The sequence below is a fragment of the Vipera berus genome (assembly GCF_964194415.1).
Source record: "Vipera berus genome assembly, chromosome: 3".
Lineage (NCBI taxonomy): Eukaryota > Metazoa > Chordata > Lepidosauria > Squamata > Viperidae > Vipera > Vipera berus.
Window position 1 is genome coordinate 19,347,832 of NC_138204.1, and position 27,751 is coordinate 19,375,582.

At 43.1% G+C, this 27,751-nt stretch overlaps 1 protein-coding gene across 1 annotated transcript; it reads left to right on the forward strand.

Annotated features, from left to right (window-relative positions):
* Positions 1-27,451, forward strand: SALL4 (spalt like transcription factor 4; the record flags this gene model as incomplete). Its single annotated transcript, XM_081325351.1, has 4 exons — positions 1-73; positions 17,315-19,795; positions 25,742-26,043; positions 27,017-27,451. The coding sequence occupies 4 exons, from the start codon at positions 1-3 to the stop codon at positions 27,449-27,451; spliced, it is 3,291 nt and encodes a 1,096-aa protein (XP_081181477.1).
* Positions 27,452-27,751: the final 300 nt, after the last annotated feature.

Here is a 27,751-nt window from a genome sequence, read left to right on the forward strand (position 1 = left end):
ATGTCGAGGCGCAAGCAAGCGAAGCCCCAGCACATCCATTCGGACGAGCGGCAGTTCCCGGATGTAGCAAATGGTAAGGGAAAGGAGCGAGGGAGCGCCGGTCAATTACCAACTTTAATTGATGGGGGAAAGAAATCAAGCAGGAGATCGTGTTTGAGGCGGGGGGGGGGGTTTACTTGCTTTTGTGCGCGTGTGAGTGGCTCTTTCTCCCCCCTACCCCGTGGCGCATCGGGGTTCCTTGACCGGAATCCTGAGCCAAACGGACCCTCTCGATATCTGGACCACTTCTGTTTCATCCTGATTTCCCACGACTGCGGGAGCCGATCGGAAAGTGTGTATATATATTATATATCTTATATATGTGTGTATATATATATATATATATACATACACATATCTTCTAAATGTGTGCCCCCCCTTTCCTCCCCCCCCCTTCTTTCCCTGTTTCTTCATCAATCCATGCTGAATCTAGGTTCGGGTAAATTTTAATTTATGGGGGGAACTGAACTCTTTCTGGAGAAAAAAAAAATCCGGGTTTTCTTAGTGGGCAATTCTCTCTTTCTCCAAAGCTCCTCTCCGGTTGGGGAAAAGTTTTTCAACCCGTAAATGTAGGTTGTCTTTAGCATCTCTTTCCCCCCCCCCCAGCCCCAGGCGTGATTTGGAGCCATCGTAACCGAAAGCCGAGGCCAGAAGGTAACTCCCTAAATATTTTGGGAAGGGAGGGGTACGCCGTGAGGAACACTGCGAAATACCTTTTGTGATACACACACACACACCCCGTTTGTGCCTCTATTTGGATGAACTGCTGCTTCTCCCTTTTAGTAACTAGAAACTCGCCGAGAGATTACAATCGCTCGGGACCTTTTGTAGCCTGACCTCCAGCCATCTTTGATTTCCGACTTCCTAAAATAACTCCCGTGAGCTAATATGGTGGGGGGGGGGGAAGAGGGAGGGCAGAGAGCTTTTAAAATCTTCCCGAAGTAGCTGCATGGAACCACCACCACCTCTCTCTCTCTCCCCCCCCTCCCCCCTCCCTCCCACCCACAATTGAAAGCATGGCTTGATCTTTTCGCAGATTTAATTGATTTTGATATGGGGAGGGGGAGCCGGCACTGGAATAGAAGCAGTTGGTGGTAAAAGCGCAGAACTGGACGAAACGTAAAGGGGACGGGGTAAATATCGGGATGGTGCGCTGAATTTGAGACGACGGCTTTGAAATAATATCTTAAAGTTTTGGAAAACAGGATTTCAGATCTTATGATCCATCCTTTTTGGGGGCGGGGGGGGCGAGGGTGCATGGGAGATGAATGAACCCACCAGGAAGGGAAGACACTTAATGTAGCATAATACAGTCCTGAGCTTTGTAGTTTCGGACGCGGAGTGGGGAGGGGAGGGGAAGCGAAATTTAGTACTTTAAAATAGATTTGGGAAACTGGGTCTAAGGTATTTCCCTAATCGATACGACTCTCCCAAGATTTCTTTTGATCTCTCTCTCTCTTCCCCCCCGCTCCAGGGACATAAATGCAAACTTTGGGGTGCAATTTTAGGTCAACTTTTAATTTTAAGCAAGCCAGAGGGGAGAAGGCGAAGATCCCCTGATAAATTATTCGCCATCCCAAATGATAGGAATGCATATTTTGGAAAGGGTGGGTGAGGGTGAGGAGAGCTGCAGAAGATTTGAGTCTCTTTCCCTCTCTCTTTCTTTTGAGTCCAAATGTGCAATTGTTGAGCCCGGTTAATGGTGATTTAAGAAAACGAGCGAGCTAGCGAGAAGGCTATAAATCCCATGTTTAATGCATGACTGTTTTTTCTTTGTGCATCTGGTTAGGATGGAGCTGGCTCGGGGCTGGGGGGGGTGGCGCGTTGGAGGTGATGTTTCTACATGTAAATCTCGCTGCCGGCAGCTGGAAAGCCACCCCGGAGACGGTCTTGAAACAAAAGGGTTAATAACTCCTTTGGAGTTGCATGACGGAGGGGGAGGGAGAGTAATCGGAAGATTAGTTAGATGTTCTTGCTTAAGTGTGTTTGTGCTCCCGCTGCAGGGCAACCGAGCTTCCAAATAATATTTTTTTGAATCAATTTCTCTCATACACACGAATTAATTTGCAACAAGGCTTCAACCTGGTTGGGTTGTCGCTTTACTGTTGCGGAACCTTTTAATATGAGAAGAAATGGGGATGGGGATGGGGATGAGAGGGGGGGGAGAGGAGAAGAGAGAGAGAGAGAGAAAGCGACGTCTTGATAAATCTTTGAGTATGTTATCAATCTGGGAAAAGCATCCCCGCTTCTTAAATCGCGCTGAAATGTTTGTTTATCGTGCGGATCCGGGATGTTTCGATTGCTCTGTTGCGCCACCTCGGGGATGCGGCCGGTGTTGCATGGCCCGTCAAATTAAAAATGTGGATTTAGTTTCTTCCCTGCCTTGGGGTTTTTAATGCTTAGGGTCTGAAGGATCAGATGAAATGGACAGCGACACCCAGACGCCTATCTTCACAGAATGCTGCTGAAGGTTCACTTGAATGAATGTTCTGAACAGAAAATAAGCCAACGATGCTGCAGAAACAGTAAAAGAAGATTGCATTTGATTCAAATAAATTGGGCCAGTTCCCAGGTAGCAGAAAATTGCAGAAGATCAACTTCAGCTTACCCAACCTATTAAATCATTGCACTGAGCAAGGAACTTGATCTCTCAAGTTTCATTAAACTCTCTTGCTGAATTCGTATGCAACAAAACACTGTCTGAACCCCACTGTGGTTCTCTGTCCATTCCAATTCTGAAAGGAATGTGCTTGAGAAGAAGAAAAAGTCCAGATATTTTTGGACATTAGCTTCAACCAATATGACCAGTAGTCCAAGATTATGGGGACCCTTCTGCCAAAAAATTAGCTAATACTCAGATACGTAATCAAGCATCTTGTGTAGTTAAAAGTTTGCAGCACTTAATATGGCGGAGTTATTGAAGGGTGGTAACAATTGTGGAATAGATGTTCTACTTTAACAGTACAGTATGAGAAAATACTTGGGCTGGGTTTACACAGTACGCCGCCAAGCCTTAATGTGGTTGGTTTGCATGTGCCTTTGCAAACTGAACTGCCTCAATATTCTGGCTAGTAAATGGTTTAGGGTTCTGTGTGCTGTGTGAAAGCAGTCTTTGTTTCTTCTTCAATTTGTAATCTCAGGATAACCCTGAGAGGTAGACATAACCAAGTACTGAACTTGTCCTATTTCATATCAACCTCATGTGGTTGATAATAAGAGTCAGTCTGGTGTGTAGTGGTTAAGGTTCTGGCTAGACAGCAAGAGACTATGTTGATCTCTTTCCCTATATTTTTGTACTGGGAGATGTAAAATGGTAAGGAGAATCTTTTTAAAGGTGAGAAACCGATAGAGGATACCTGACTGTTAACAGTTTGTGCATTGAACAAGTCTTAAAAACTCAGCTATATCCAGCTGAGGCATCTTAAGGTATGATAATAAAACAATAATCTAAGAATTCCCAAAGATTTTCTGGGAACATTTTCCTACATCTTGGGTGGGGTTAATAATGAAATCAAGCTCTTTATCTTTTGGCTTGATATGAAATCCAGATACTATAGAAATTTGCAGAAGAGAATTTAGTAGCTTTTAGGGAGGGACGGAGTGGGAATGGTGATCAATTTGACAATTTAATGGGTCAAAATAATAAGTGATTGTCTTAAAAGCAACCATTTCATACTGATAATTAGCACTTCCCACTGTCCAAAAGATTTAATTGCTCATTGCAGCTTCTAACAGTCCTTGAGGCAAATTTATTTTTCTTAATATGTCAGGTATATCGGACAAGATTCTTCCATATGAATAACTACAGTGTCTTTAGGTGTTTTTAACTATTAAATTTGAAAGATAAAAACAAATATAAAACAGCATGGTGAGAGCTCTTCCTGATTGCGTCAGTTACTTTCTGACATACTCTGGTGTGAAAAAGATCTCCAAATATTCCACCTGAAACATGCATGAGGTCATTTTATTTCAGAAAGGAAAAAAAAAGATTAAGAAATACAAACCTTCCTTAGGACAAGAAAGTTTCTTTTAGCAAACAGGACTTTCAATGCTTACAAGAGAAGGTGCCTTTGTGGTGATTTGTTTTCTGCCCCCACTTTTTTTTTAATGCAAGTGAAACACTATATTGGCTGCAGTGATTGGGCCTTTTCTCTGAAGCCTCACACAGCTTATGACGCTTTTTGACAAGCTTCTGCTCCAACCTTTGCTTCCTCCTGCCTTCTGTGGGTGGTAAGTTGATGTCAAGCTTACAATTAGGACTCTCCAGCAATTGACCTTGGCAGCAGGGTTTTGGGGCTGTTTTTGGTTGGTCTTAAAACACTGCCCTACTGTTAAGTGTGGTCTGTGGAAGTTGCCTTGTTTATAATTGGAGGGACTTGGTGGTACGTAGAAGCTTACTAGTCAGTGCAGAGGAGGAAATGATTCTTGCGTAAGGTAGAACAATTTGTTCCTCTCTTTCTCTCTGTCTCTTTCTCCCCCCCCCCCACCCTGCAGTGCAAAATTGAAGGAGGTACTCTCTATTATTACTTAAATACATGGGCTTCTGGCTGGTAATATCTTGTTTGAAGTCTATATTCCCCCCAACTCTGATCTTTAAATTCAAACCCAGTCCAGATCACTAGTTAAGAATTCTTTTATGGATCCTGCAGTATTTTACATAGATAGATAATGTTATGTTTATCAATGCTTTTTTGATATGTTTATCATAATGCTTTTTAATGCTTATCGAATGTTCCTGGCAGGAATGCAGGATTAGCCAATAAGGATGAAGTCATGACTCTTTTGTGCATAGATAAGCCATCAGTTGTGATTCTGTTTTTTTCTGAAATGCCATCAAGTCAAATTTTATTTTAAATCTCTTTTGTTTCCTGTATCTATTTGCTTGTTTGCCTTTCTTAGAAAGGCTACTTGCTGTGATATAAATACAGGGATTATTTAATTTGATCCATCCAAATGTCTCTTGAGAATTAAAACATTTCCCTCTCTAAGTGTTTAAAATCATATTTAGTAGCATTGGTAGACTTCTTCACCTAAAGCATAATTTTCTTAAGATGTGTTACTTGGGGGCGGGAGGGGGGGAGAGATATGACATTCTTTCAAATGGTTAATGTTATGTGCTGTTCCAAGCTAGCATATTGAAGTCTGTTTCAAGTGGGTGAATTCCTTTCACTTCTGTGTGGCTTATTTTCAACTACAGTAAACACATTTTAGCCATCTCCAATCTCTTAACAAATGTGTTGGGTGTTTTGCATTTTTCCTAATTTGGTGCAAGACTTTTTAAGTCCAGGAGAGTTTTATCATCTGCTTGACATGTGGTGTGATATTCACAAACTGCTGTGACAGTATGATTTGTGTTTCAACTGAAATGGCTGAAAGCAAAATCAAAAACCTCATGCATTTTAATTTTTTTTTCCTGTTACAGTGGGATACAAAAGCTTCTTACTGACCCACATGTGTAACTAATTAGTATTGATTTAACGCTTAGGATATCTAATGGTGTTATCTTCATGCTTGGAATATTGGAAATGTTTAACCAAATAAAGCAACGCCCTCCCTGTCCTACCCCACCCCCTGCACCCCCTTACAAAGCCCTGCTATGTGCATAAAATACTTGGCCAAATATCTACCCAAGAAACAATTTGGAAATAGTTGCTGTTGGTATTGGCCCCGTGTTAATGTGACCCTTTTGCAGAACAAGTAAAAAGCTTGTTTTGTGGGACAGAGATGTTGACTTGTAACATGATCTGTTCATAATGTCCACAATGCTATAATATTAATTGGAGCAAAACCATCCCTATTCTGCCAAAGAGAGAGAGAGAGAGAGATCTCAAAGTGCTTCATCTTGACTGAATTATGCCCTATTTGGGAATTACAGTCTATGCTTTGGTGGACAACTTTTGAACACAAATTTTTAAAAACTAATCCTCATAATGGAGTGGCATGAATATAATAATTCTCTGAAGCATGAGAATTCTTTTGGAACAAATTGGATCATATCAGCAGTTGTAAGCACTTGAGTAAATTAAATCAGATTATCAAAAGGCACCAGGGAAAACTGGTGTTAAATACTGATGCCCAATCTTGCATGATCTCATCTACACTTTTAAAATCTGCTTCCTGTTTGTTGTGAATCTAGATTTCTTGGCTGAGTTTGGTGCATTTGAGTTATTCAATATGTTTACAAGGTCTTAAGAGATAAAATGCCTATGCATTTTTGAAGAGGCACGGAACGTGATATTCACACAATAGCTTAGACTACCCTTTCCCAATGCAGTTTTTCTACGTGCATTGGTATCCTAACTCCCATCATACCCAGAGAATATGCCCAGTTTAAATTTGAATTTTAGCCTATACTTAGACCTCTATTCTACAGTATTTTCTCACATTTAAGACAATGGAAGGAGGATGTGCTATTCTTTCTGGTTTCTTATCTAAGCAATACATAGATTTACATTCTGATAAATAATAAAGCGGCTCTTCTCAATGTTCCTCAGGTACGTTGGACATTGAGTTCCTTAATTCTCAGCCAACATGGGATTATGGAATTTGAAATTCATTGTACCTGCAGGGAACCAGATTATATTTGTTCGAAAGGGTAGACAATGGTCCATTTGTTTGTTTATTTTATTTTATTTATTTGAAAGTGGAGGGCTAGCCCCAGAACCAGCTAAATCACTTTGGGCCAGTCACTCACTCATAGCCCACCCACTCACCTCACAGGGTTGTTGTTGTTGTTGTGGGGAAAATAGGAGGAGGAAGGTGTGTTGGATATGTTCGCCACCTTGAGTTGTTTATAAAAATAAGGCAGGATATAAAAGAACAAAAGAAAGAACAAGTAAGAATAGGTACACTAAATTCTATTAAACTTGATTTTTAATGGTGAGGGCTGCTTACATGCACTTCAGTGACCAGAAAAAAAAGCATAATTAGCTAGGATTACATCATGCTAAGCCTTTTACCATAGTTGATTTGGTCATGACTAGACTCACGCAGCCTTCTAAGCCAAAGTAAAGCAGGCTATGGCTTAGCCTAATGCATGAACTTTCTGGGTATTTCAACTATGAATCAGAGTTATTGCCTTCAAACCCTGCTTGAGGTTTCTGGGGATCCCTAGCTGACCATGGTGAGAAAAGGAGCTGTTGGGCCAAATAAGGCTTTTGTTGTGATTCAGATGTTTTGTTTCTTTTTGGATTGTGAAAGGCACTCTGAATGCATGGGTGTTTTGATTACTTCTGTTCAGGTCTAAGTCTAGTTAGTGAAATGTGCCCAGATTGATACTAGGATCACAGGGATTTGAGAAGTGTTGCGTGTTGCCATCCAATTGCAAAGGTGCTTTTTCAAAAGGTAGCTGGACTTTGTTTTTTCCTTGAGGACATTTCTCTTCTCACCCAAGAACCTTCTTCAGAGGGGGAAAAAAACACCTTTGGGACAACCATGACTTGGATGACTGAGAACCGCCTTAGATGTTGCCATCCAATCTCTTCTCATATATGCTTTCTCCTTAGCAGGAAGCAGCCCACTTCACAATTACTGTTAGATTTAAAATCAGGTCTGTATGATCTGTGGCTTATCAAGCTCAGACCCACCTTCCCTGTGAATTATTTCTCTATACCCATCTCCTGCAGCAAAATAGTAGATGCCTCATATCTTTCTGGAGGGCTGCAAGTTAATGGGTGTAGGAGCAACATGACACAATTTGGTGAGTCACTGTTGTGCTAGTCTAATTTTTACTTTTGTTAGCTCATTTGTTTCCTGACTGCCTGAATTTAGTCTTATCTGGTTGAATCATGGCTGACAGGTAGCCCTTACTCAATAACATAATCTAATGTTAGGTACACTGGATGGAAAATTATAAAATGGTTGTTGAAGAATTGAAGATCTGTTCCTCTTGTTTCCTCCTCAAAACTGATGGTTCTTTATCACTTCTCATAGTCTTATCTCAGATAACCACGCTAAAAGTCTAAGTTTTCTTGCTGCCGTAGTATTAGGAGGCTCCGATCGCTTCTTTTGAACTTAGATTTATCATTCTTGGTATGGAGCAGATAGCAGGTGACTGACCTGCTCCTATGTGAAAAAGTACTATTACCATACTTTCCTAGACCTTAGGATCACTTACTAGATCTTGGTTCTTCATAGTTGGGGAATTGGTAATTGATTTCTCTCGTTAAGCTTGACCTTCATCAGTATGAATCGTCTGGAGTTAATACAAACTGAAAGTGTTCTTCTACACTTTACCTAAAACTCAATGACATTACCTTTTCTGCATTCTTTTTTTTATTGAAAAGTTTTACAATACATTTTTTAAAAAGACAAAACCCCTTCCAACCCCCTCCCCTCTCCCCAGCCCTCCCCAACACCTCCCTCCCCTCCCCCCTCCCCTCTGCATTCTTCACTTTATTTTATTTCTCACATTTCTGAACCATCCATCTCTCTCGCAAATATGATATACGTTGTATTTGGTCTTTAGCATCACAAAGCAATACCCTGTGCAGGTATTCAGTGAATGCATAGAGAGCTCAAACAAGGTAAAAATGGGGCAGACAAGATGCCCTACTCCTTTCTTTCACTGTTTACCAAGTAATCAACATGAATGTCTGTATATATATTTGCTTGAAGGCAAGAATAACTTGTATGCATGGTCTGGAAGCCTGATCAAGATTTTGGATCATGTAGAGAACTGCATGCATGTTCAAACCAACATGAAAAGACATTTCTTTCAGATCCCTACTTATTGTTGGAGGTTGTGAAATGGAGGGGGAAGAGCATTATTTATTTATTTCTCTCTGAGGGGTATTTTGCAACTCCATTCTCCGTACCTTTTCATGTCTTTCAATGGAAGAGGGCTAATCTCGCCAGTATTTCTGAGTTTTGTCAGCATCTACTCACCCGATAGTCCAAGAAAATAAGCTATGCTTCTCATATCAGAGCTAGAATTCATGTTGGGGGGAAGAAGTTTAGTTCTTTCAAGCTTTTAATGAAAATGGCTAATTCCTGGATTCAGATAAACTACATTTTTCAGAACGGTTGTAATCTCTGTAGGTTTACTTGCAAAGCTCTTGTGCCGGCATTTTCTTTTCTTTCTTTCATTACTGAAGGCTGCTGATGCATCCATTCCAGCTGCTGGTTTCTGATCAGGGTTCCATTTCCACATGAAGGAACATACGAGTGTCATAAGAATGTATGACATAAATATGATAGCAAATTAAAACTTGAATTGCACCATTCCGTTTCAGCCATTGACCTAGTTTGACTTTTATCAGAAACCAGTTGGGTTGATCCCCTTTGATATTATGATTCTTCAGAGTGAAGGTTAGATATACATCATGCAAATTGATGGCATCAACCTAATGTCTGTAGGTTAAATGTGGGGTGTTACTTCCAAATGGATCCATCTGGAAGTTGAATCATGGTAACTGGATTTTTATTTTATTTTTTGGTTTGCAACGTCTCGCTGCTCATAGAAGTAGCTTCTTCGGGATGACTGAGAATCTTCATTGACATTCCAAATGGATCCTTTGCATTGCACATTGTTCTCTACCTCTGCTAAAACAGCAACCTGGAGCAACCTCCATCTATAAACTGTGACATTATGTCAGTTTTTTAATCAGATATTGTTTTCACCGTCTTTCTATTTTGAAGAATACTGAACGCTTTGCTAGAACAGATGAGCTGCTGTGGTACATGGAAGATCGATAGAACATTTGTTTCTCTAGTCAAATCATTTAATTTAAAAGCAAAGGGAGTTTGGCTCTTCTTCAGAAGGATCAGGGAAAGAGTTGATGAGTTGAGAATCTGCCTCTCATACAGCTTTAAAGAGTCAAGTCGGCAGTCATGACTGCACAAAACTATTAAATGGAAGGCATAGCTTGGGGCTGCCCGATTGCCTTTTTTTTTGTATCCCCCGCCCATGAATACCATTGCTGGCATTTGTGAGTAGGTTATAATTGAGTCTTATTTCTAAACCCAGCCCATTGTATATTCAACAAAACATAGTTAAAATAAACCTGGAAGGGAGAAATAATTGACATTTCCATATTGAAATCTGCAACATTTGCCCAAGCAATGTAATCAATTTTGCTACACCTCCACAAGCCTAAAAAATAGGTCAGTGTGGCAGAACTTGTATCTTGTGCCTAACTGAGTTTACAGGTTTCAACCATAACTGAGTCTGGCAGTTATGGTCATAAGCCATGACAGTCGTAAACTGAATGTATGACCTTTTACCAGAGCAGTCATTAAATAAATGCCACAGTCATTAAGCAAACACTGTAGTTGTTAAGTGAACGCATTGTTTTCTATGGGACAATTTTTGCCAGAAAAACTACTGTAAACTGTGGTCATGTGACCACAGGACTTTGCAAATGGCTGTAAGTGTGTGCCAGTCTCTGTTGCCCAAAAGCAGTCACTTGACTTGAGGGGAAATGGTACAAGAACTTCAAAACAGTGTCAGAAGTAGCTTTTGGGGGTAATCTGTCATAATTTTCAAAACTCACAAATTGAGGACTACCTATATCTACTAAATTTAGATTCCTCTTTTTCTGTGAAAACTCAGAACAGATTTCCTGAGGTTCCTCCTTAATTTTATTCACATCAAAACTGCCTTATGATTAAATTAGGCCGAGAGCCTGGTCCCAGGGCATACCATGAGTTCATTTGTCAGGTGCTGCATTGGAATAGGGAGAAACTGTCCCTGATGACTGTTCACTAATTTGCTAATAAGTAAGAAGGCTATTAAAGGGGAATAGTTGCCTCCTTCAAGCCCTCCAATCTGGTTAAATTTATATGGATCATTGGAGGAAAAGGCAAGGTTACAGTTATATAATTGCTAGCAGGTGTCTGGAATATCTGAATTGAGATAATTTTAAATGCCCTACCTTATTCTAGACTAAATTCACCTTCAAGTTTAACCAGCTTATTTTGTTCAGCTTAAAATATTTTCTTTTTCAATAAATTGTGTTGCCTGGAAAACATGCTTGATTAAATAGCAGCTTATTCTTTCTGGTTTGTTGATTTGCTAGCAATTGCACATTCATATTGCCAGAAAATACTGTCTGCTTTCCAGCATGAAATATTAACAAACATCAAGCTGATGATTATTTAGACACTTTGTATGCGGCGCATATACAGCTTAATGAGGGGATGCTAAATCCCCACATCTGCATTATGGAACTGAAATCAAGTTATTCTCAGTTTTCATTTAATTTTGAAAAACAAGTCTGTTAAAACAGAACTGGAAAAATGTGTTATAGGCAGTCCTTGACTTACAACAGTTCATTTAGTGACTGTTCAAAGTTACACAACACTGAAAAAAAAGTCCTTTGTTCACATGATGGTTGTAGCATCCCCATGGTCATGTGATCACAATTCAGATGCTTAGCAACTGGTTCAAATTTATGACGGTCGCAGTGTCCCTGGGTCATGTGATCCTCTTTTGCAACCTTCTGACAAGCAAAGCCAACAGGGAAGCCAGAGTCACTTAACAACTGGGTTATTAATTTAACAACTGCAATGATTCACTTAACAACTGTGGCAAGAAAAGTCGTAAAATGGGGCAAAACTCAACCAAACTTAGCAACGTAAATTTTTGGGCACAATTATGATTGTAAGTTGAGGACTACCTGTAGTTAGCAGACTATTCATCTTTAATGGATATGAGGAGAAATACTTTTCAACATTTCTTCAGCTTCTTCCTCCTTAGAAATATTCCAGGAGATAGTGAGTACTTTCAGAAGAGAGTTCATACAACACCAGAAGACCAGAAGCCTTCATATTTAGCATAAAGTAAAGACCAAGGCAATTTCACTTGTGTTAGTTTTTCTGTCTTCTTTGACAAAGACATTTATTATTCCACCCATTGCAACTAGCTGGGTGGAAATGGGTTGGCAAAATGTTTCTTCTCTCTGAATTTTAAAGGAGTCACCCTTTTGGTTACGATTCTTCTGTCCAAGCTTCATAGATAAAACCAGCTGGTCAAACATAGTAGTTGGCAGTTTAGCATCCGTATACCTGTAACTGTGGTTATTGTCACTCATGGGCTCTTGGCCCATCTGTCATTTCAAGATTTTTCTCAGTAAAATGAAAATGACATTGGAATTGTCAAGTGCCAGGAAAATCAGGAGATCCAGACTGTTCAAATGGGTATAAAGATTTATTGTAAGCTTGAGCTCTCTACAAGAATCTGAACTACTAGCGGCCAAGAGAAACTTAGCAGGAGGTAAGAGTAGAAGGAATTCAAGGTGGGTTGGATTTAGATCTAGTGAAGAAAGTCATGACTACGACACCCTTGACCTCTCCCTCAGGTATGGCCTGGTCATCTCCTACATCAGGGGTGTCAAACTCAATTTCATTGAGGGCCACATCAGCATTGCGGTTGCCCTCAGGGGGCCGGGTGGGTGTGGCCAGGGTGGGCATGGCCTACTGGGTGGGCATGGCTAGAGTGCATATGGCCTACTGGGTGGGCGTGGCCAGCTCTACATCGTTCACATCAAGGGTGCCTATAGGGGCCTGGGAAGGAGTGGGACAGATCTGAGGGTCTCTGGCAGAAGGAGGGTCTCTGGGCCAGGGCCAAGGCAGTGGGGGCCGTTCCCTCACTGTTTCCAGGATGGCTTCGCGGGCCACATGAAACCACTTCGCAGGCCGGATCCGGCCCCCGGGCCTTGTGTTTGACATGTCTGTCCTACATGAATACTGTAGAGCTCAGCATCACATTTCGCTCTCCAAAGTTCAGCTAAGCCCAATAGGTCCTGTAGACATTCTCTGAAATTAAAATAGTGGGTGGTTGCAGTTCTGGGTTTTGTTGGCAAATATGCTCATGAAATAGTTACACTGGAATGGTGAAACTTTTTGGAGGACCCTAGAGACAATCTCCTGACTTGGCCTTCTTAGAAATGGATAGTCTGTCATTTGTCTATGTCCACTCTGGAATCCACAGTATCAGAAGAGAAGCTCTCTTGTAGCTATTTTATGAGAGCATCAATGACACACACTCAAAAACTGAAATATGGGTATTGGCTCCCAAAGCTTTGCATGCCTCTGGTCTTCCCCTTCCCTAGACCTGCACAAACACAAGACCTTGCTAGGTTGAAGATGACTCTATTTTCACTTTTCTTTCTTTTTTTCCTTTCCTTCTCAATTTTTTGCTTTCCCCGCTGGCATTTCCAGTCAGCTCTGGATCCAGGAGAAGGAGGGAGCTGGATTGGATGTTAGACCCACAAGAAATGGACTCCACAATAAACACTGTAAGGCTTATGTAGCAGCAATCTTCTACTTGAATCCTAGCATTCATTTTGAACTCTAGTTAAGAAAGAAATTCAAGAGAGTTTGCAAATCACGCTAAGACCTGAGGTCATATTCCTGTGGAGTTTTTAGGTGCATAAGTTCAAAGAAATGTTTCAAAACCACTTTTTCCACTACTGAGTGTGATAAGCCATTTTTGTGTCTCTTGGCATTAAAATATGCAAACAGCTTGCTTTTGGGGTGGGGGGAATATGATTTTTTTGTTCTGGCTGCATCTTCCATAAAACCTTTATTGGTATAAATGATTCAGTGTGTGTCTGCTCAACTGTGGGTGGAGGAACACTGTAGCTACCTGTGCAACATGTTTGTAATTGTTAACAGTGGAGTTGATATTTACTCTTACAATAAGTGAATCATTAAAAAAAAATCAACTGCCTTCCTTTTCTCTGTAAAGTTGCCATTTACTTTTATAAAGTTTTTGTTTAAAAACCTGATGAGTGATCTTCAAAACAATCTTATGTAGTCTCTTTAGTAGATTAACTGCTAGCTACAAATATGTCAAAATACTGCTTTTCAAAGACTGCTCCTTCATATAGTTCACGTTTTGAATTTTTGCTGAGGCAGTGTTTCCTGCAGTCATGGACCTCTGAATAAACTATTCAGAAAATAGGTGAATTACCCAATTAAGCACTCTACCCCCTCTGTTTTTGTCCCTAACAGCATAGGCGTTCACACTTTTTTTTATTTGAGCAAAGAAGACAATGGTTGTGGTTAAGTTCATGTATTTCTTTCCCATCAGCTTTTGTCTTTTGGTTTTTAAAATTAAATGACGAATCAAAATGTATTGAAAAATTAAGAATGCTACTATGTACTATTTGGATTACTTTATGCACCCTGTGCAATAACAACAAAGAGTCTTCATACAAACGGGGCTGGTCAAGAATGTTCCTTGTTGGAACATAGCAGACTTGAGGCAAGTAGGTCTTCAACGCTAATCTGTTTCCAGAGATCCAGTGTTCAACTACTGATCCATTATCATGATTAAGCTGACTGCCAACGCACTTGGGCGGTGGCAGGGATTGAGTGCTGTGGCCCATTAATATCAGGAGGCTATGGCGGACCATCTAGTGGACTTCCATGAGCCACACTTTGACAATTACTACATTAAGGTAAAAGTAAAGTCTCCTTTTATTGAATTCAGTTCCTGATCGCTGCATGGATGTGTTCATATGGTTTTCTTGACAGCATTTTCTTGACAGGTGATTTGACATTGTCACCACCTGGGACATTTTTTAGATTTCTCTGTTCAAGTTTAGTTTCTTAGGATTTGGTGGTGGTCTCTGCTGCACAAAGTATTGCATTTAAGGTGCAAAACATCTTATTTGCCTTCCCTAGGTCTTAAGGTGCCCTCCCTGATTTTTCCCCCCACTAAAAATATTTTATTCCTCTAATAGCTTACAAACCAGGGAAAGATGCCTATCCAGTCATTCCTTGCAACTTCATTGATTGTGAATGTTAATGTAAAGAAGAGATTTTATTACTGCAGCATTTCTGCTAAGAATGGCACATGTTCATTGTACATTCAGGTAGTCCTCAACTTATCACAACAAATGGGAGCAGAATTTCCATTGCCTGATGAGACAGTTGTTGAGTGAGTTGCACTCAGTTTTATGACCGTTTTTTGCCACGGTTGTTAAGCAAACCACTGCAGTTGACCCTGGAATGCTGCAGCCATAATAAATGCATGTCGGTTGACAAGCATCTGAATTTTGATCACATATAACTGTGGGGATGCTGCAACCGTTGTAAGTGTGAGGACTGGTTGTAAGTCACTTTTTCAGTGCAGTTTTAACTTCGAACCATCACTAAACCAATGGTTGTAAGTTGAGCACCATCTGTATAATGCTCTTTCAGCCCTTACAATGTCACCAAGCTCCAGTTGTTAGCCCATTTACAGTTTCACACATCAATCCTTTCTTACAAGCATTTTCCCCTGCGGTAACCATTGATATTTGTTTCTCTCAGTTTGAGGACAGATTCTTCAGCCTTGTCCTGATAATGAAAATATTAATTTTGCCACACGGGGGAGCCTTCAAAGAAAAGCTAACTTGGTGAAATTATTGCAGAATCTTATTATGAGTTTCTTACCATATACCGTGTTTCCCCGAAAATAAGACCCAGCATAATTTTTCAGAACACTCATAATATAAGCCCCATCCCCAAAATAAGCCCCAGTTAAGATCGTCAGCCAGATGGATGCATTTAGTAGCATATAACCTCGGGAATAAGACCTAACCGAAAAAAAGCCTTATTGTGTCTTTTGGAGCAAAAATTAATAAAAGACCCGGATTTATTTTCAGGGAAACACGGGTGACATGACAAAGCAATATGGTTTCCAGGATCTGTGATGTGGATACATGTGTCTCTCTTCTTGCAGAGGTTGAAAGCACGACGTCTCTCTCCCTTCGGAAGTGCTTTGCACAATATTATTTCACATGTATACCAAATAATCGAAATAAATAATAGATCCTCTCCATTCCCAACTATCTTCCTAAGTTCAGTGGTCAGGTGGTGATATCAGCAAAAGAATTTTGGGAAGCTTGAGTGAGTCTGGATTTTTTCCACTTAGCATCTGGATTTAAGTCCATTCAAGGTTGGACTTAAAATGGTGCTGTCTATACAGCTACTTGCAAGGATTTTCCCATTTATTTCGGCAGACTGAAATAACCACAATGATTGTTCATGTACTCATGTATTGCAAAATTAAGAATGATATTATGTACTATTTGGATTGTTTTATGCACCTATGCAATAACAACAAAGATAATATTTAGCAGTTGTTGCTGCTGCTTCCGCAGCCTGATCTTAACAGAAGCAATGGACGGCATGCTCCAGAATTTCCAGCTGGAGGGGCCTATCCAAGCTAATGGGAAATTCTATAATCCCAATAAATCTGGAAATGGTCAAATTGGTAAAGACTATCATGGTTGTTCTCCTGAGCACGTAGCTACTTGAAAAGCAATACTACAGTTAGTTCTCAGCTTACAACCACAATGGAACCAAAAATTTCTGTTGCTAAGCAAAACAGTTGTTAAGTGAGTTACTCTTCATTTTATGACCTTTTGCCACAGCTGTTAAGCAGATCACTACATTTGTTAAGAGAATCATGTGGTTGTTAAGGAAATCTGGCATCACCCATTGACTTTGCTTGTTAGAAACTGACAGAGAAGATTACAAAGGGTGATCACATGACCTCAGGACATATTTATTTATTTATTTATTTATTTTTATAAACCGCCCTTCTCCCGAGGGACTCGGGGCGGTGTACAGAGTAAGGTTGGTATACAGATTGAACAATAAAAAACAATAGTAAAAACAAACTGGGACCCCAATTAAAGTTATCACGCCAGGCCGGACTGCTGGAACAGGATGACCTTGAGGATGCAGCAATGCTCATAAGTGTGAAAACCATCATAGTCACTTTTTTCATTGTTGTTGTAACTTCACTGAACAAATGGGTGAAAGTCAAGGACTGACTACCTGTAGATACAAACACTGGGAAATCAAAATGGTGGACTGATTCCACTAAAACAGCTTTGTGCTTATCTAGGAGGTTTGCCAGGAGAAATGCTGACCTGGAAAGCAATTCACCCATCTTTGATTCACCAACCTTGTCTTTGTCCTAGGACAGGGGTCTCCAAACGTGGCAATTTTAAGATTTGTGGACTTCAGCTCCTAGAATTCCTCAACCAACCATGAAGAGTTGGAGTCCACAAGTCTTAAAAGTTGCCACGTTAATGCACATATTGCTTTAAACTATACAGGCTTAGAGATTGGATAAAGATGTCCCCAGGCCTGTGTATTTCTACCCTCCAAGCCAGGGGTCTCCAACCCTGGCAACTTTTAAAACTTGTGGACTTCAACCCCCAGAATTCCCCAGCCAGCCTTGCTGCAAGGTCATCCCGTGAAGGCCTCTTGCTTTTTTTGTCAGTGGTGTCATTCCACTCAGATCTTTTCTCTCTTTCTGATTTCTTTGCAGGAAATCCACAGGATATCCCAGGTGACATAGGTGAAATGAATGCCAAACGATGTCGGACCGAAGAAACCCATGTCTGTGAGAAATGCTGTGCTGAGTTCTTTGACCTCACTGAACTCCTCGAGCATAAGAAAAATTGCACTAAAACACCACCTGTCCTCATCATGAATGACAGTGAAGGGACAGTGCCCTTGGAAGCCTTCCATGACAGCTCTGTGGAGACTTTTCCAACCAGCGAAATGGATGGTAGGCTGGCTGAGGAGAATAACATAAAGAGCTGCCCAGCTTCAGCAGAAAAGAGAGAAGAGAAAGCTGGATCCGAACCTTCAGGAATGACATATCTAAAAACAGAGCCCTCTGTTGCCTCCACAACTCAAGGGCTAAGCTTTGTCCCCAAACCCAAAGTACCAAACACTAATGTGACTTTGCAAACTATACATGGCACTAAAGTGGCTGTCAACCAGTGTACCTCAGAATCTCTGCCTCCCTCCGTGGCTGGCCTCAGTGCCATCCCAATGATCCTGGAGCAGTTGATGTGCCTACAGCAGCAGCAACTCCAGCAACTCCAGCTGACGGAGCAGATCCGCATCCAAATTGCCATGATGGCCCCCCATGTCCTACATCCCTCAGTTGCTGCTGCAGAGCCCCTCAAAGCTTTGGGGGCTCATATGTCCCAGCAGCTGTCAGCTGCTGTTGCTTTAATTGGACAGAAAGCTGGGAATCCAAGCCTATCCTTGGAATCCTTGAAGCAAGGCAAACTACCTCATCCTAATATTGGTATTCCGACAACCGTCTCAGTGGCTGGTGGGCTTGCTCCTGCCCTCTCCTTAAAGCCCGATGTAAGTCGAAGCTTGCCAGGTTCTATGTCTCGTTTCCTGAGCCCTCTGCTACCTCAATCTTCCAGCTCGGCTATCTTCCAGAATCCCCCTACCACTGTCTCCCCAGCCGTCGACCCCTCAAAGAAGGGGAAAGGGAAAGTAGCAAATGTGAGTGTCTCTGAAAGTAAACCAAGCCAGGAGGAGTCCTTCTTCAAACACAAGTGCAAGTTTTGCGGCAAAATCTTTGGCAACGACAGCGCTCTGCAAATTCACCTCCGTTCCCACACTGGGGAGAGGCCGTACAAGTGCAACATTTGTGGCAATCGTTTCACCACCAAAGGCAATCTGAAAGTGCATTTCCAGAGGCATAAAGACAAGTATCCTCACATCAAAATGAATCCTTACCCTGTGCCTGAACACCTAGATAATGTGCCCACCAGCACTGGCATACCTTACGGGATGTCTGTCCCACTAGATGAATCTAATCTTATTGTGGATTCCAAGCCTGTTTTGACCACCCTGTCTGGCTCCGTAGGCTCTGCCTTGCCACCAAACACTTCCAACCCCACAAGGAGCAAGGATCCTTTTACCAACACACTTCTAAGTGATGTCCAGCCAGAAAGTGAAGGCGATTCTTCATCAGGTTCGGCCAGTCATGAATCAGGAGCTGAGCAGAACCAGAGCTCTCCGCAGGCTGGCTGCAGTGGGAGTGCTTTCCACGGATGCCAGGTTGGTGAGCAAGGCTCTGAAACAATAAAGCTCCAGCAGTTGGTGGAGAACATTGACAAAGCCACCAGTGACCCCAATGAGTGCTTGATCTGCCATAGAGTTCTCAGTTGCCAGAGCTCCCTCAAAATGCATTACCGCACTCACACAGGTGAGAGGCCGTTCAAGTGCAAGATTTGTGGCCGTGCTTTTTCCACCAAAGGCAACCTCAAAACACACTATGGCGTGCACCGAGCAAATACCCCCCTGAAGATGCAGCACTCCTGTCCTATCTGCCAAAAGAAATTTACAAATGCAGTGGTGCTGCAGCAACACATTCGTATGCATATGGGAGGGCAGATCCCCAATACCCCAGTGGCAGAAACCCCCCATGATAATAATGACATGGAGGCTACTTCAGCTGAGAACAGTGGAGATCCCTGTTGCTTAGAGAGCAATGAAAGCATGGAAATGGATGGAGACTTGGAATCACCAAATCATTCTTCTAAATCTTGCAGTGCTCAAGCTGATCCATCAACATCTGTTCCTTCCAGTATTTCAGCTCTAGAAAACCAGATGAAAATGGTGAATTCGGCTTTGACTTTGCAGCGGCAAAGTAGTTTGAAATCGAGTGATAATGGATCTGCAGAGAGTGACGGCATGACCAATGATTCTTCCTCAGTGGCAGGTGATCTGGACTATCAAAATGGTAGCCGTAGCCCCATCACCTCTGAATCAGCTTCCTTCCTGGCTATGTCTCCAACCAACAGTCAAGCCGAGAGCACCAGATCAAAGTCACCATGTTTTAGTATCCAAGAAGATGGAATAGTGGGAACCAAGGCTGAAGCTTCTGAAGTCACGCCTACAGAAAGAGAACGGGCTTTGGATCTAACATATGGCAACATTGGTCGAAAAGTGATCAAAGAGGAACCTGGGTTATACTTCCCAAATGGAGAATACGGTGAGTCACTTTAATGGAAAGCAAAAATCCTAGCAATTATTGTGAAATTGATTTGCTTTTTAATGCATGGATGGAGTTAAATGTTTGTAGTCTATGTTAGGACAGCCAACCTCCCAGATCAGAAAGTTATAGTTCAACCAATCAATATAGAGCTGCAAGGGACCTTGAATGTCTTCCAGTCCAACCCCCTGCTCAAGCAGGAGACCCTATGCCATTTCTGAACAAGTGACTGTCCAGTCTTTTCTTAAAAACCTCTAGTGATGAAGCACTCACGATTTCTTGGAGGCAAGCTGTTCCACTGGTTAATTGTCCTCACTGTTAAGAAGTTTCTCCTTAATTCCAGGTTGCTTCCATTGTTGTTCATAAATCTGAGTTCTGTTCACCACCCCATCAGCCACATTTTTCCTCTAGTATCTAATACTTGAGGAATATTGACTGTGAAAAATGGCACCTACCTATCTGATCCAAATCAATTGTTCTTGAAACCTAAGAAAAATTCCATAAAGGTAAAGGTAAAGGTTCCCCCGCACATGCGTGCTAGTCGTTTCCGACTCTAGGGGCCAGTGCTCATCTCCGTTTCAAAGCCGAAGAGCCAGCGCTTGTCCGAGGACGTCTCCGTGGTCATGTGGCCGGCATGACTAGATGCCAAAGGCGCACGGAATGCTGTTACCTTCCCACCGTAGTGGTCCCTATTTTTCTACTTGCATTTTTACATGCTTTCGAACTGCTAGGTTGGCAGAAGCTGGGATGAGTAACAGGCGCTCACTCTGCTACGCGGCACTCGGGATTCGACCCGCCAAACTGCCGACCTTCCGATCGACAAGTTCAGCGTCCTAACCCAAAGATTACGATCTCACCAAAGAGGTGAGATCGTAATCAGTAGCTATCTTGTTTGCATGGCTGTATTGTTCCCTTCCTTCCCATGTTCTCTGCCATAATTTTCAAGGCCAGCAATATTAAATCTAAAGTCAATCTAGCTAGACAAAGTATAATGCAGAATTCACTTTATGAAAGACAAGTAAATGTGAATTAATTTTCTAGGCAAGAAAACTATTTCCAGTTTTCTTTTACGTCTTATTACTTAAAATCACTTAAAATTGAACTCATGGCTTTGGAACAAATGGGAAAGTACCGCTGCTCAACTTGATATGTCGCTGTTTTGAATTATTAGCTCCAATTTTTCCTGATGGAATGGGAGCTGTGATCACAATTATCCAAACAACATCCTGTTGAAGGCTGATGTCTTGTACTAAATGATACAGAGTTATAAATCAAAGTAGGAATCTTGTCTTATTTCTGAAGGAGAACCTTTTATGCATCACCAAAAGAGGATATGCATCCACCCCAAAAGAGCAAAAGCAGACTCTGAAATGTATGGGCTGTAATTTATTCACCATGTTCTAATGTTTCACGCCAAGTTGAGGAAGATGTTGATCTGTTCACCAGTTGCATCTGGCATTTGGCTGCTAAATGCTTATGGCTAATTGCTGTTCTCTCTTTCACTAGACTTAACTGGCAGGCAGCCCTTCAAATAAAGAATAACAACCTTGCTAACAGAAAATTTGTTCTCTGTAAAATAGGATATATAGCTATTCTTCTTTCGTCTACAGTTTGCTTGGTAGCTAATACTCATATCTGGAAAATATATGTAAAAATATATGTAAACAGTGACTGGGTTCATATAGCATGTTAAGCTATGATGAGGTTTGTTTGGTTTTGATTTAAACCAATGTGTGAACTTAACAATTATGGATTGTAAGCTGTGGTTTATAACTTACTGTTAGTGAATCCAGTCAGTGGTATCTATTCAACTAACTATAATCAAGCAAACTATGACTTAGCGTGATGAGTGCACTAGAGTTAAGATTTGATTCAAAGTTTGAATTTTCATTAGAACTGCTTTTTCTGAGTAAGTTCATTGATTCATATCAAATGGTCAGATTCAATTAGGTGCTTCTAAGTAAGTTCAATTATTTTTCAAATCTGTTCAGAAAATGAATTTGCAGTGAAGTTTTGAATCCATTTGATTTTTCAATTTGAACTGAATCTTAGTGCACCCAACCGGACCCTCTAGTGTGAACCCAGTCATTGCCTGTTGACTTTTGAGTGGGTCCACTGATTAAAAAAAATGACACATCAATTCAAATTATCTCATTTACTTTCTCCTACCCCCCCCCCCAAAAAAATCTTTCTCCAGCTTTTCTTGAACAGCTGAAATGGTTTGTGAGAATTCCAGTCAGGGAAAAAATATTTGGCCAAAATTATAGTTGTAAAATTGAGCAGATTTTGTTTACCATCTATTATGCTGAGGTGATGGAACTTCATGGCTGGCTAGCTGGCACCGCCTCCCTAATCCTGCCCATAACTGAGTTAAGACCTTGAAAGAAACTGACTTATGACTTATTCCTTGCACTTTTGATGGTTGCAGCATCTGATCAAATTCTGAGTATTTGGCAAAACTAGCATATATTTACCGCAGTGGCAGCATCCCTGGATCTCGTGATTGCCCTTTGCAACTTTCCCAGTTGGGCTTCCGACAAGCAAAGTCAATGGGGGAAGCCATATTCACTTAACCATGTGACTTTCTTACCAACTGCAGCAAAATCGGGCATGACTCGATTAAACGGCCCCGTTGCTTAGCAATGGAAATTCTGGTTCCAATTATTTATTTATTTATTTATTTATTTATTTATTTATTTATTTATTTATTTATTGCATTTATATACCGCCCTTTCCCTGAGGACTCAGGGCGGTTTACAGGGAGTTAAAAATCAACCATACAAAAGTTAAAAAACCAATTTAAAAAAGATTAAACCAACCCTGTACAATTAAAAACCCCAATTAAAATAAATTTCTCCTCAGCCTGGGCCCGAGAGCTCAAAGAGCCAGGTCTTCAGGCCCCGGCGGAATGATCGGAGGTCGGGGGCAGTCCTCAGTTCCACTGGCAGCTGGTTCCAGAGGGCAGGCGCCCCCACTGAGAAGGCCCTATCCCTGGGTGTCACCCGCCGGCAATCTCTTACCGGTGGCACCCTGAGAAGACCCTCCCTGTGGGAGCGCACTGGGCGAAGGGCATTTGATGCCGGCAGCAGGTGTTCCCTCAAATACCCCGGACCCAGGCCATGTAGGGCTTTATAGGTGATAACCAGCACCTTGAATTTCACCCGGAGGGCAACCGGAAGCCAATGCAGCTCGCAGAGTAGAGGTGTTACATGGGAGTATCGGGAGACCCCCATTACAACTCGCACGGCCGCATTCTGCACCAGTTGAAGCCTCCGAGTGGTCTTCAAGGGCAGCCCCATGTAGAGAGCGTTACAGTAATCCAAACGGGAGGTCACAAGCGCATGAGTAACTGTGCGTAGGGCGTCTCGGTCCAGATAGGGACGCAACTGGCGCACCAGGTGAACCTGTGCAAAAGCTCCCCTGGTCACGGCTCCTATGTGATCTTCAAAATTGAGTCGTGAATCCAGGAGGACGCCCAAGTTGCGAGCCCTATCAACGGGGGGTAACACCTCACCCCCCATCGTTAGAGGTGGAATAACCTGGTTAGCCCGAGACGCCGATATGCACAGCCACTCAGTCTTGGCGGGATTGAGACGAAGCCTGTTTCTCCCCATCCAGACCTGAACCGCCTCCAGGCACCGGGACATCACGGCGAGGGCATCACTGGGTTGGTTCGGGGTGGAAAGAAAAAGTTGGGTATCATCAGCGTACTGATGATACCCCACCCCGAAGCCACGAATGATCTCGCCCAGCGGCTTCATATAGATGTTGAACAGGAGAGGCGAGAGAACCGACCCCTGAGGGACTCCACAAATGAGAGGCCTCGGGGCGGATCTCTGCCCTCCCGTCAACACCGACTGCGAGCGGCCCTGGAGGTAGGAGGAGAACCACCGTAAAACGGTGCCTCCCACTCTCAATCCCCTGAGACGCCGCAGCAGGATACCATGGTCGATGGTATCGAAAGCCGCTGAGAGATCTAATAGGACCAGGACAGAGGAACAACCCCTGTCCCTTGCCCTCCAGAGATCATTCACCAGCGCGACCAATGCCGTCTCCGTGCTGTGTCCGGGCCTGAAACCCGATTGGTACGGGTCCAGATAATCAGTTTCCTCCAGGAACAGAGGGAGCTGATGCGCCACCACACTCTCAACAACCTTCGCCAAAAAGAGAAGGTTGGAGACTGGACGATAGTTGTTTAAAACAGCCGGGTCCAAAGCAGGCTTCTTGAGAAGGGGTCTCACCACCGCCTCCTTCAAGGCGGCAGGGAAGACACCCTCCTTCAAAGAAGCAGTTATTACTGCATGGAACCAGCCTCGTGTTCCCTCCCGAGCCGCATAAGCTAGCCAGGAGGGGCACGGATCCAACAAACAGGTGGTGGTGCTCAGTCTCCCCATGATCCTGTCCACATCATCAGGGGAAACAGGGTCGAACTCAGTCCAGATAACGTGCTCAAGACCGCCCGATTCCTCCACATCAGACTCTGCCCAGTCAGAGTCCGGTCCGGTCCGGATCTGAGTGATTTTGTCCGCCAGATGATGACTAAACTCCTCGGCTCGTCCCCGCAAGGGATCCTCTCTCACCTCCTGGTTAAGGAGGGAGCGAGTCACCCTAAACAGGGCGGCTGGGCGATTATCTGCGGACGCGATAAGGGCAGCAAAGTAGTTAGACTTCGCCGTCCTTATCGCTGCAAGATAAGACCTTATAAAGATTCTTAACTGCAATCGGTCGGATTCAGATCGGCTGGATCTCCAACCGCTCTCTAGACCTCGTCTCCGCCGCTTCATCTCCCGGAGCTCCACAGAGAACCATGGGGCCCAACGGGATCTGCGCCGGGTCAGAGGTCGCATGGGTACAACGCAGTCAAGTGCCCTGGCGGCAGCCGTTTCCCAGGCCTCCACCAGAGCATCGACTGGGCTGTGGGTAAGGGTGATAGGTATAGGCCCAAGCGCCCTCTGGAACCGATCCGGGTCCATTAGGCGCCTGGGGCGGAACCACCTGGTCGGTTCCGCCGCCCAGCGGCGGGGGGTGGCATAACGGAAAACCAGCCTCAGGAGGTGGTGATCTGACCATGACAGAGGGGTGATGGACGGGGAACCCCCTCCCAGATCATCCAGCCACTGTCCAGATAGGAACACCAGGTCGAGAGTATGATCCCCCACGTGAGTCGGGCCCTCAATAACCTGGGTCAGGCCCATGGCTGTCATGGAAGCCATGAACTCCCGAGCTAACTCCGACGACCCTCCCAGTGACGGCAGGTTGAAGTCACCCAGGACTATAAGCCTGGGGAACTCCACCGCCAACCCTGAGAGAGTGTCGAGCAGCTCAGGCAGGGCTGTTGCCACACAGCTGGGCGCCAGGTATGTAAGCAACAAGCCCAACTGAGCCCGAGGACCACATCTCAAGAGGAGGGATTCACTCCCAGCCATCTGGACAATGGTGGCCTCCCGGGGACACAAAGTCTCCCGAATAACCACTGCCACCCCACCACCCCTGCCCTGAGCCCGTGGCTGGTGCAGCACCTGGAAACCTGGCGGGCATAACTCGGTGAGAGGCACCCCTCCCTCTGAACCCAACCAAGTTTCCGTGATGCACGCTAGATCCGCACATTCCTCCTCGATCAGATCATGGATGAGGGGAGCTTTGTTAACTATGGATCTAGCGTTAAAATAGACCAACCTGAGCTCAGGGACCTGATCACCCTCATCCCCGGGTAAGAGGGTGCTAATTATGGTTGTACATCAAGGATTATGTAGATACACCCCAAGTCTTCACCCCACAAATTCCTAATTATTTTCATCTCCATCAGCTGTTTTCTGTTCTCAGTATGACCTGTTCATATTCATTCCATTATTTGTTTTCAATAATAAAATTGGGCATGGAGAATTTTTATGACACTTGTAGTGTAAGCAACGCATCGACAAATCCTTATCTGTTTTTTTTCTTCAGGCCGGAACAGCATCCACCCATCATTTATCAGAGCACCACCAGCTCTCATAAAAATGGAGATGTCCAGCGATCGCCCCATTAGCACCAGTCATTTTATTACCCCTCCTGCATTGTCACCCAGCGTGCCTCCTCTTCTGGTTCCACCCCATCGCCGTACTGCTAAGCAGCATATCTGCACTACCTGTGGTAAGAACTTCTCTTCAGCAAGTGCTCTTCAGATCCATGAGCGGACTCACACAGGGGAAAAGCCGTTCGCATGCACCATCTGTGGAAGAGCTTTTACCACAAAGGGGAATCTCAAGGTGAGCAATTTGAAGGCAATGATATGTATGTCCAGCTCCTGGACAGTATCTCTTTACTCTCCTACCATCCGGAGATATAGGAGATATAGGAATATAGCCAGCCGTACCAACAGGCTGAAAAATAGCTTTTATCCGTGGGCTGTTAGGCTTTTAAATGGGACATAATCTCTGTGAACTTATGCAGAATTGACTTGGGAGGCCGGTGTGTGGTGTAGTTGGTTCACATGGTGTGGTAGGATGGAGGGTTTGTTGTCACTGTGTGTTGGGGGGTGAGAGCACGGGGGGGAGGCTCAGCTAATCTCAATCTACACATGTACTTTGACAATAAAGGTTTATTATTATTTATTATTATTATTGTTCACCAGGGGCCTTAGCATTTAGAGCAAGAAGGCTTGGTTGTTATAGATATTACAGGATGATATCCCATATTCATGAGATGTTGTCATCTCATTTCTCTTCCTTGTGATAGACTCATACCAGTGCCTCCTTTCTCTTTAATTGCACACCTGCAATTAAAGGACATACAGGACAAGTTACAGGCCAGGGACGGGCAACATTTTTTCTGCGGAGGTTACATGTTACATGTCCTTGGATAATGGATAAGACGTACTTGATAGTAGCTACCAAGCGATGAGGTCAGACAGAGGTAGAAGTGGGTGGGGATACTCCTTTTCTCTCTCTTTCAATTGGGTAAGAGACATTTAGCTATCACCAGAGGTCTGAATTGCAGAGGAACCTTCAAAGCAGCCCCGGGGCCATTAGTTGCTTACCAGATACTCTTCTCTCCAGAACAAAACTCTGGAATGGTAGAAATTGAAGGAGGGAGTGTTACTCAAGATGTTATGGTAGCCACTGTTCCTGAGCAGGGATTTGAATATTGCATTTCCATTGAAACTGTCTAGTTCTTCCAGTTTTTGCCCAGATTCATACCCACAGAAGTATAATTTTTAATTTTGACAATCTTTTCCCTAAGGTCCATGTTGGAACCCACATGTGGAACAATTCTGCCAGACGCGGAAGAAGACTGTCCATTGATAACCCCATGGCTTTGCTTGGCAATGATTCAAAGAAGGTATCAGAAATGTTCCCTAAAGATGCAGTGACCCCTTCGGTGAGCCTCGATCCATCAGCATGGAACCAGTATGCTGCAGTGCTCAGTAATGGCTTAGCCATGAAAACCAATGAGATTTCTGTGATCCAGAGTGGAGGCATTCGTTCTCTTCCAACCACCATTGGGGGAAGTCCAGCGATCAATGTAGCAATGAATTCTGCCACCGTTTCCAAGATGGATAGTTCCCAGGCTATGATTGGTTCAGAGATGGAGAAACCAAGCAGCATGGCTGAAGACAATGTGTCAAAGCACCAATTCCCTCACTTCATAGAGGAGAGCAAAATTGCTGTTAATTGAAAACCAGAAAGCTCGAAAGGTGGCAGGATGGATTTTTAAAAATCACTATCGGAATATATATATCTATATATTTTTAAGAGATGACACCGCAAGTATCCTTATTTTCTTACTGACGTGCAAAGATTCTAAGGCTGTCTTTGGAAGAGTTGCCCAGAGTACAATCATGACCATGTTTTGCTCAAAACAAAAGTGAAGCCAGTTTAGGATCCTTCTTTTTCTATGCGGGTCTTACAAGATTCTTCTTACATAGGAAACATAAACCTGTAAAACCTTCGATGTTTTACAATGTGAAATTCCAAA